Source organism: Leptonychotes weddellii, chromosome 1, assembly GCF_054177405.1.
Source record: "Leptonychotes weddellii isolate Sample4059 chromosome 1, ASM5417740v2, whole genome shotgun sequence".
Classification (NCBI taxonomy): Eukaryota; Metazoa; Chordata; class Mammalia; order Carnivora; family Phocidae; genus Leptonychotes; species Leptonychotes weddellii.
In genome coordinates, this window is record NC_138369.1 from 99,390,115 (window position 1) to 99,401,568 (window position 11,454).

The following is an 11,454-nucleotide window of genomic DNA, read 5'->3' on the forward strand; positions in this document are numbered from 1 at the left end:
CTACCTTACTTATTTTCTTAGTATAACTTCTAGAAATGCAATAATTGGATCAGAGGGCATATACTTATAAAATTTTAATATAGGTTTTTAAACTGCCCTTTGAAAGGTTATAATAGTTTACACTCATACCACTGCCATATTGGAGTGCCTGATTCCTCAATGCTGAACACAGTATTACTTTTTAAAATCTTATGTTCGAAACTGTAATATCCTTGATTCAGAACTATTTCTTGATTCAGGAATTGCTAAGTGTTCTTTCTTGGCATGGAAACAAATATATACTAAAATTTTAATTAAATTAATACTTGAGTATTGGTGTGTTGTTTAATTGAAGGGTTTGGCCCTTACACATTAGTGTATGAAAACAATATTTGCTAATGTTGACAAAGTGACACATCATATTAGTATACATTTTTTCTTTGTTTCAATATTAAAAACTTTTTCTCTCCTGAACAAGACACTATAAGCTTTTAACCTCCTTGTGAGTAAACCTGTGTTTCAAAGGGCAAACATTTCTAAATGTAGAAATAGGACAAACATTAGGCAGTAAGTAAATTATTCTTTACCTAATCAGTTATGCCATTAACATATGCCTTTACTAAGAGCATATTCAATACACTTATAAGTAATGTATAAGTAAATTTATTTGGCACTGTTTGAATAAAAAGAATTTCAGAAATATGGTTTTTTAGATAGCTGACATCTTACTTTTTAAGTGGAAAAGACATCTTTTTGTATTAAAAATGTATGATGTTACAAAATAATATTATTTCAATTTCACCAAACAGATGATACAAAATTTGACACAATTTTCTCAATCACTCAAGGTCATCAATATGATGATCATCTTCTTCAGTAACTGTTTAACTGACAGCTTTGGTACTCATGAGAATCTGTTGGTGATTCAGAGTAATTAAGCTATTCAGCTATACAGTTCTGTGCTTTTCGTTTTCTCTATGCTGCCTTGCCAGGCAGTCACTTTTCTTCTTGTCCTTGTGCCAGCCTCTCACAGCCCACCAGCATTCCTCCTCTGGTTTGCTATTTATAAAAGGCTGTGGGTTAGAAAACCTGATAACAACACTATTAAGAGATTGCCTAGGTGGCAAGTAAAGGAATGAGGAATAAAATACATGGTTTTAGTGCAAAGATTTCATGGATAGCTATTTTAGGCAATTGTTGATTTCTATTTTCAAACTTTATTCCTGGTTTTGTTGGGTTGTAGCTTTCTAAGACTGACCTCTGATTCAGTAGGATATCACTGTACTTGATAGATGGACTGATGATAGTTTTTATGGAAAAGTGTGGGTTCTTGAATAGCTATTCCCACTTTACTCCAGTTTGTTGGCCTGGAGTTTCATCGTCCTGTATACACCGAAGGCGTGGGTAAAGAATATTATTTTTCAAACTTCAGGTCACAGCCACGCAATGGCTCATAAAATCAATGTGTTTCAAATATTTAAAACCAAAGACAAGAACAGAACAGAATAAAAAATAAGGGCCCTGAGGTCACAACGATCTCATAGTAACTCCCCTGTTTCTTTTTTTTTTTTTTAAGATTTTATTTATTGGAGAGAGAGAGAGAAGGGGACATGAGATGGGGGAGGGACAGAAGGAGAGGGAGAAGCAGACTCCCCACTGAGTGCAGGGCCCAACCTGGGGCTTGATCCCAGAGCCCTGAGATCATGACCTGAGCTGAAATCAGAAGCTTAACTGACTGAGCCACCCAGGTGCCCCAACCCCTCTCATTCTCTCAGATCATTACTTTGATATTTACTTATAATAAATTTAGTCTCATCATTCTTAATAAATCAATATCTTTTATATTTCTCGATTTAAATTTTTAGTATAGTAAATGCTGAGACATATAATCTATATATAACCCTCAAGAACTTTTTAAGAGTGTAGAGAGGGGTGCCTTGGTGGCTCAGTCAGTTAAGCATCCGACTCTGGATCTCAGCTCAGGTCTTGATCTCAGGGTCATGAGTTCAAGCTCTGCATTGGGCTCCACACTGGACATGTACCTACTTAAAAAAAAAAAAAAGAAGGTAGAGAAATTCTGAGACCAACAAGCTTCAGAACCATTGACCTAATAGCTTATTCTTACTTTTTTCCTTTAAAATAAATAGAAACAGGGGCGCCTGGGTGGCTCAGTTGGTTAAGCAACTGCCTTTGGCTCAGGTCATGATCCCAGGGTCCTGGAATCAAGCCCCACATCGGGCTCCCTGTTCAGTGGGGAGCCTGCTCCTCCCTCTCCCACACCCTGCTTGTGCTCTCTTTCTGTCAAAGGAATAAATAAAACCTTAAAAAAAATAAATAGAAACAGATTGATTCCAAATGACTAATGTACCATTCTGTAAGTGGCATGCTTTAAAGAGTGCTTTACTGCAGGGCGCCTGGGTGGCTCAGTTAGTTAAGCAACTGCCTTCGGCTCAGGTCATGATCCTGGAGTCCCTGGATCGAGTTCCGCATCGGGCTCCTTGCTTGGCAGGGAGTCTGCTTCTCCCTCTGACCCTCCCCCCTCTCATGTGCTCTCTCTCTCATTCTCTCTCTCTCTCAAATAAATAAATAAAATCTTAAAAAAAAAAAAAGGGTGCTTTACTGCAATCTGAAATATTTTAACCCCCTATTCAATAGTCAAACATGATAAACACATACCTTTCTGCCTGCAGAATTAAACTAACAGTTCCTTCTTTAAGATCAAATATAAGTGGTGTATTCCAGTTCTTCGTACTAAAAGATAAATAAAATGGATATTTATTAACATTTAAAATACCAAATACTTTTTAATAAATAGATAAGTATTCATTATAAATACTGTCATCAGTTTCACCATAACTGTATATATTTCTATCATAGCACTAGGCACATTGTTCTGAAATCATTTACTTACATGTCTGTATCCCTGAGCAGAAATCAAACTCTGTGTAAGTAATAAGTATTTAATAGTAAACGTTCAACAAATGTTTATTCTAGGTATCACAATATGTGAATTGAGGAATCCTAAGTGCAAGTTCTGTCATTTATTAGCTCTGTGATTTGGGCAAGTCATCTTATGTTTCTCATCTGATAAATAGTAGCAGTATGACTTGGTAAAGAAAGGACACATTTTTGGCTAGCCAAGGATTAGCGATCTGGTTTCACCACCTGTCGGCCATATGATCTTAATAAGCTTAACCTCCTAAGCATCAGTTTCTTTACTTGTAAAATGGAGATAATGGCGACTCACCTAAAGTGTCTAGCTAACTGCCTCTTATGCAGGAGATACTGAACAAACAGAAACTATAATAACAATAATGTTATGAACATGAGCATTTTTCCTACAGGTCTCCCAATGTTACTGTTAGTCCAAATGAAGATTTCTGTGAAGCATTCTGTAAACTGTAAAATACTATGTAAATGTAAGTTATGACCATGCTTATTGAATAAACGGATAAATAAATGAACAAATAACTCTTTTGGTTTCTATAGTGTAATATGATTCAAAGACAGGAAAGAGGGAGAGAACATTTACAAACTGAAAACCCACCTCAAATCATCAAAGTTTCAGTTTAAAATGTTTTATTACTCTTAAGTATTCTGAATTCCTCTCAATTATTTTCATGAAACCAATTCTTTAAATCAGATTAAATCTCATATTCAGATCCAGAAAGTGCAGGAAGGGGAAGGATGCAGTAAGTGGGCATACTGGTGGGAAATTAATATTGGCTAATGCAAAGAGTCTGGCACCGCTTCAATAAGTAAATGCACGCACAAAGCGAAACGATGAATAAAATACTAATAATTAGTAAGCCTGGTGTTCACAGGTATGATAAAGATATGTGCTTTATACTTTAGAAAAGATATCATAGCATGCTTCATTTATGTAGTCATTAGATTAACCTTCATTCTTTGATAAGAATAGTGATTGTGAGGTTTTTTAAATGTCCCCTTGCAAAACATCTGATATTTATGACTACTGGGATATATATACCTGCCATGTAAATATAAACTCCCTAAACCACATTGGTGAATAGAGCAAAGGTATTTTTCTATACAATTATTTGAAAAATCAAATGAAAATTTAACATAGAATACTTATGTATTATTTACTTTTTCTGGAATTTTTCATATAAACCACTATATTGCTTACATGCTTGTTTTAAAAATTATATTTTTATTACTAAAATAGGGGTATCAGCTATTAAGAACTAAGAGTCAAACCCCAGCTCTTCCTTTAGTAAGGCAGTTTAGTAATTTGACCTAGGGTGAATTACTTAAATACTCTGTGTGTCCTTTAGTTTCTTCATCTTGTAAAATGGGAATAATACTACTCAACACACAGGGTAAATTAGACCAGGACCATAACAGACAGTATAATAGTGCTCGATAAACGATAGTTGTTGTTATCTAAAATACTAGTAGGTTTTTTGGGGCCTCTGGCTGGCTCAGTCAGTAGAGGATGCGACTTGATCTCGGAGCTGTGAGTTTGAGCCCCACGTTGGGTGTAGAGATTACTTAAAAATAAAATCTTTAATACATAAATAAAGAAAATAAAAACACTAGTAGGTTTTTTAATTTAATGAAATATATTTTGGTGAAAATAGGTCTCAGCACTACCTCATTCCCACTACTGCTCCCTGGTATTTCACTTTAATAAATATTTTGTACCTTAATAAATGTCTTGACAAGAGAGGGGAGGCAAGACTAAACCAGAAAAGAAGAAAAGCAATCTTATATTTTGCCACATATTAACTAGTATGTGAAAAGTAGAGTGACAAAATTAAATCACAGCTGCTAAACTTTTGAGTATTTTAAAAAGCAACCTCTCTAATACAAGTAACACATGATACTAATCCTATGGATTCAAGTATGTCATTGCCACTAAAACTAGCAGAACAAACCCATCACTTGGGGTGGTTAAGAGCCCTACCTTTCTTCAAACAAACCCGAAATTGAAGAGATCTTCTCTATTTTTTCTCAAGTCCATGAAAATTAATTATTCAAATGACTATGTGCACTAAGTGATTGTGAAATTTCTTCACATTCTATAATCCCTCCCCTATATAGCAACTGTGTAACTGGGTATCTTTCTTGACTTTTCCCAGAGTCTTACTGTTGCTCCTTCTCCTTCATGTAAGAAAAAAATTTCACTTAAATTGAGCTACCTGTTTCTTTGTCCCCTCTCTTCTCTGCTTCTCCCATTTAATTCTTGGTTGCTGTCCTAAGTTGCAGATTCTGATTAGTAGCAGATTTATACATAGTGAGTGAGAATTTTTAATATATAGTTGTAATAAATGTTACTGTTAATCAAATTGGATATCTTTGTGCTGTGTATTACTGGGCTTAGGAATCCAAGATACCACTATACTTTATTTTTTGATTCATTTATTCATCCAAGAATTTTTTTTATTAAGTACCTACTACATGTTGAACACGGTGCTGGGTACTGGGTGTACAATTGTGAATAAGACACATATAGTCCTTATCTTCAATTTTATATTCAATGATTAAACTATAACCACATGATTTTATAAAGATAAGCACAGAATATAAAAAACAACCGTTAACTGTTCACAACTCTTGAAAGTAACATCGTGGTTACTTGAGTTTCCTGGATAGTTGAGAAGTCAACTGGTGGCATGCTTAGAGCCAGCTTGTACCAAGTGGTATATTTTCAGGAGTTTTGCAGGCCAACTGTCAAATAGAGCTATTTTTTAAAATTAAATTATATAAACTTATATAGCAATTAAGCAAATTATATTCAAAACAAAGACAGTAAGTACTCCAAACCTATTACTTCCAGATGATTTTACTACCTTTTACTATTATCTATGCACTTGAGATTATTTACATCTGTTATATCTATATGATGGCAATTCTATATAATGGCTTGCTACTATGCATCTCTTTTCAATTCTGCCTTCAGTGACATCATATTGGTATCTTGAAATCAGCCTTGGTAGAAGTATTTACGTTATAGAAATAGGCAAACACTGCAAATCAGGTTGGTTTGTTTGTTTCCAAAAAGCCAGTTCAACATTTATCAGCAGATATTGAGTTACACTTTGAAAAATACCAAGTATATTTGTTTTAGGCACAAGTTTCTTGGATGTACTGAATTATTCCCTGCTTTCTAACACAAAATAGATAGAACATATTTTCTTTCATTATTTATGGGCAACTCTGGATTTTCAATATGAACAGCCATGATTATCCTAGGCTATAACACTAAGCCTGAATACCTCCTTGTGTCCTTACTGAACATCTTTCAGCCTGTTGTCAGGCTGCTAGCTGTCCTCTCTCTTCCAGTGGTGAGGTGGGTCCTTTTCCCATCATTTATCAGCTGCTCCTCTGGGCTTTGAAATCAAGTTACACTAAATTCCTTAGGACTGTGAGGAAAGTAAGAGTAAACACTATCTCAGAGAAAGTATTTTCTATTATAAAAATGATTATTAACCTCTGATGTACAAACTTTATTAGATTTATTTTCACTGCTTATACCTCATTTTTAAATCACTTTTTGGTTGGGAGTAAGTTCAGGATAAGTGAGGTTTTAAGAAAATTAAATTTAGAACCAAACCATGTTGATAGGAAAGCTTGAAAATAAATTTCCTCATCATAGACAAAACTTTGAATTTTTAAGAAATGCCAAGATGCTTACGAGAACACATAACATTGAAGAGACGTTGAAACAACTAAGTGTGCATAGTTCAAAGATGCTTTAATGACTCTATCACGGAATTCCAGTAAATCCACTGCATCATTAAGAACATTACGAACCTAAACAAGGAAAAAGGAAACACCAAAAAACAACATTAAAATACATCAGAATTTTAATTAGGTAAGTTAGCAAGATTTTGAAGCATAAAATTCAATGCACTCTGGATTACCTACTCATATAAAAAAAATTCAGTAGGAACTAGGCATAAGATGACATATTTGGGTATAAAAATCAACCAACAAAAGAAAGACACAAAAAAAACTTAGAAATGTAGATTTCTAACCTGAAAGCCAATTGCAATGATGTAACAATGGAGAAATAGGTGAAAAACGCTATAACATTGAGATATAGTAAAAAATATATATGGCATATTGGAGCTGGAAAGAGACTATATGATTTCTGCCCAGACAGTAAGAATATCTCTTTTTAGGGCTACGTTTTACTTTAAAATTTAAGTTCTAAAAAAAAGAGATGTAATAATTTAAAAAATCAAAATGGAGTGGGAGGTATTAGTAAAGACACCAACTGTGAAGAAGTCAAGCTGCACAGAGGGGCACAAATATTACCATTACATAGAGATAATATATAAGGAATCTAAGTACTAACTAACAAATAAAAATTTTACTTATGATAGTCAAACTGTTACAAAAGTAGCAGAATAAAGCTAGCAAGGATTTTAACACTTGGCAGTATCTGCTAACAACCTTAAGTTGACAGACAATCTGCAACAAATTAAGAAAAATGTTGAGCAAGTTAAATTTATCTAATCTCTTGTCAATACCAGAATGGGTAGGACATTGTAGTAAGAGGTGAAAGTAGAGAAAAAGAGATTAATTGTACCTAGAACTTAGCATTTCTTTAAATTCCCCTCAAAATGTTAGCATCTTTCTAAATATAATGTGGCAATTGTAGAAAGGGTACGGAGATAAAAAGAGAAAGTCAAACTTCTTTAAGGTACTTCTTTAAAGCACTTATACCTATAAGGCATATTACATTTTTATTATCTGCTCTTCAACTCCCATCTCCACGAAACTACCACCATGATGGAGATAGCAAAATTACATATACATATATTCCTTGACCCAGCAATCTTACTTGTAGAATTCTATCACAAAGATAAATAAGCAAAATCATGAAATAACACACACATGAAAGGTTGTTACTATATACAGCTCTATTGGTAATAGCAAAAGACTGGAAACAGCCCAAATGTCTATCAATAAGTGATAGACTGAATGAACTATGGTATATTCACAAAGTAGAATACTATACAGCTCTAAAAAGAAATAAGATCTATAGAGTGATCTCCAGGATATAGTGTAAGGTGAAAAATGCAAGATGTAAAACAATGTGTCTAGTCTAATACCTTTTATCTAATAAAAGGAAGGATATGAAGATACATGGATTTGTTTTTTTTTTTTTTTAAAGATTTTATTTATTTGACAGAAAGAGACACAGCAAGAGAGGGAACACAAGCAGGGGGAGCGGGAGAGGGAGAAGCAGGCTTCCCGCTAAGCAGGGAGCCCGATGCGGGGCTCGATCCCAGGACCCCGGGATCATGACCTGAGCCGAAGGCAGACGCTTAACAACTGAGCCACCCAGGCGCCCCTGGATTTGTTTTTTTTTAAGTGTATACTTTAATCAGTATATAAACAATTAGGTAAGCTTATGGAGAAGCTGACTAAGATACATATATTGGGAGATAACAAGTATCCATCTAAATTTTCTATATTTCATTTTTTTAACAGAATATTTATTCATGTTGTTTACTGTATAATTTCTCATGTGCCACTTTGTAAGTCCTTTATTGTAAAGACCATTCTTTTCTCTGATGACAAACAGCAGCCATACTGTCAGTGATTATTCCGGACCTCCACACTGGATAAATTCAATTTCTTCTTGAGATACAAGTTTTGAGATACAAGTTTCCTTCTGTATTTCTGAGGTAATATTTTTATTATTTCTGCAGTGTCCAGTGGACCCTGATGCATCAGCAAATCTGGTGATTTACTTCCCTTAGAATGCTGTGAAACTAGGGCGCCTGGGGGGCTCAGTCATTAAGCGTCTGCCTTCGGCTCAGGTCATGATCCCAGGGTCCTGGGATTGAGCCTCGCATCGGGCTCCCTGCTCGGTGAGCCTGCTTCTCCCTCTGCCTTCCACTCCCCCTGCTTGTGCTCTCTCTCTCTCTTTCAAATAAATAAATAAAATCTTAAAAAAAAAAAAAAGAATGCTGTGAAATTGAAGAAGAGTGAGAGGGTAGTCCTGCTGATCTGAAAACTTCTGATACACTGGGTTTAGGAATTGTCTCTTCTGTCAGAGTCCCATACTAATAGAATATGTGGCTTGACTACCTGAACGACCCTGCCGGCAGACGCCATCTTGCTGTCCCTCATGATCCTGAGATGGGGCAGCTTCTGGGGCGCTTGCTAGGCACAGAAATAACAGGAGTCCTGAGGAGTTGGGGGTGGGCCCTGCCTGTGATATATGGATTTGTTTATGTTAAAGAAGCAAAACAAGAAATCTAAAACAGTATTCATAACATATTATCAGAATAATATTGATGTTGTTATTTTATTTTATTTTTTTAAGGTTTTTTTTTATTTATTCATTCGAGACACAGAGATACAGAGAGAGAAAGAGAGAATGTGAGCAGGGGGAGAAGCAAAGGGAGGGGGAAAAGCAGGCCCCCCACTGAGCAGGGAGTCTGACGCAGGACTCGATCCCAGGACCCTGGGATCATGACCTGAGCCGAAGGCAGACGCTTAACCATCTGAGCCACCCAGGCACCCTGATGTTGTTATTTTAAACTATATTGTGGGATATAGTTTAATATATATGTTTGTATGTATACATATATATATGTAAGATAGATAGATAGATAAATAGACAGATAAATAGGCCAAAGATGGGACCATTTGAGCATTGAAGAGAATAATAACTGCAATGGATTGAAACACATCAAAAATTTTAAAATCTGCAAGTTTATAATGATTACATCATCATCAACGACAACAACACTCATGGGGAAATCAACTCAATATTTGAAAATTGGTAAATATAGAAAATACTTCAGAACTGTTTCACCTCAGAGTAACCAAATGGTTGAAAAGGCAGTGTCTTATGGAAGGACTTTAGCTAATAAATGCAGAAGGAATGGTAGAATTACAAGATTACCATTTTGCAAATCCCAATGAAACATGGTTCTAGACAAGTATTATCAATGGCTGCTAAAAATATTAAAGTAAAAGCCTAATGAGCTCTTCAGACTTTTTTTTTATGATTGAGGAATCAAGACTTACAATACCTAAGCATATTGATTAACCATAACATCACTAAAAGAGAGATAAGCAGACATATGTTGTCTCTTGATGTGATGCAATAGTCCATAGCATTACTTACAAAGTGTTCTTTATACTTATCAAGGCTCTAAATCTAATAACCAGTCTACAGGAAATACCGGGGCTAGATGAACATGTTAAATGGAATCTTATCCCATAAGGATGCAAACGGGAAAATGTGAAAAATTCAGCAGAACAAACCACCGGGTTTCTTAAGTAAATAAAGAGAAGAAATTATTTCAGATTTAAAAAGACTGAAGAGAATGGTAGAAGCATTAGATTGGCAGCAGACCTATCCACAGAGACCTGGCAGGCCAGAAAGGACTGGCATGATATATTCAGAGCACTAAACAAGAAAAATATGCAGCCAAGAACACTATATCCAGCTAGGCTGTCATTGAAAATAGAAGGAGAGCTAAAAAGCTTCCAGGACAAACAAAAACTAAAAGAATTTGCAGGGGTGCCTGGGTGGCTCAGTTGTTAATCGTCTGCCTTCGGCTCAGGTCATGATCCCAGGGTTCTGGGATCGAGCCCCGCATCGGGCTCCCTGCTCAGCAGGAAGCCTGCTTCTCCCTCTGCCCACTCTCCCTGCTTGTGTTCCCTCTCTGGCTGTCTAATATTTCTCTCTGTCAAATAAATAAATAAATACAATCTTTAAAAATCTTTTAAAAAATCTAAAAAAAAAAAAAAACGTTAAAAGAATTTGCAAACACCAAGCCAGCCCTACAAGAAATATTGAAAAGGGTCCTCTAAGCAAAGAGAGAGCCTAAAAGTAACATAGACCAGAAAGGACTAGAGACAATATACGGTAACAGTCACCTTACAATACTATGTAAGGTGTACTGCAGGCAATACTATGGCAATACTATGGCACTAAATTCATATCTTCCAATAGTTACCCTGAATGTAAATGGGCTAAATGCCCCAATCAAAAGACACAGGCTATCAGATTGGATGAAAAAACAAGACCCAACAATATGCTGCCTGCAAGAGACTCATTTTAGACCCAAAGACACCTCCAGTTGAAAGTGACGGGGTGGAAAACAATTTAACATGCTAATGGACATCAAAGGAAAGCTGGTGTGGCAATCCTTATATCAGAGAAATTAGATTTTAAACCAAAGACTATAATAAGAGATGAGGAAGGACACTATATCCTACTTAAAGGGTCTATCCAACAAGAAGATGTAACAATTGTAAATATCTATGCCCCTAACATGGGAGCAGCCAATTAACAACAAAATCAAAGAAACACATCAACAACAGTACAATAATAGTAGGGGACTTTAACACCCCCCTCACTGAAATGGACAGATCATCTAAGCAAAAGATCAACAAGGAAATAAAGACTTTAAATGACACACTGGACCAAATGGACTTCACAGACATATTCAGAACATTCCATCCCAAAGCAAC

The 11,454-nt window shown here is 35.5% G+C and overlaps 1 protein-coding gene and 1 pseudogene across 1 annotated transcript in view; both read right to left on the minus strand.

The window, feature by feature from the left end:
• IFT80 (intraflagellar transport 80) overlaps window positions 1–11,454 on the minus strand; it is a 107,161-nt gene that overhangs the window by 34,377 nt on the left and 61,330 nt on the right. Inside the window, exons 9-10 of the mRNA XM_081802628.1 lie at window positions 6,641–6,759; window positions 2,656–2,730 (exon numbers count right to left, since the gene is read on the minus strand). Of these exons, the coding sequence (XP_081658754.1) occupies window positions 2,656–2,730; window positions 6,641–6,759 (194 nt within the window). The remainder of the gene's footprint in view (window positions 1–2,655; window positions 2,731–6,640; window positions 6,760–11,454) is intronic.
• LOC102738905 (alpha-ketoglutarate dehydrogenase component 4-like) lies at window positions 8,561–9,102 on the minus strand (annotated as a pseudogene).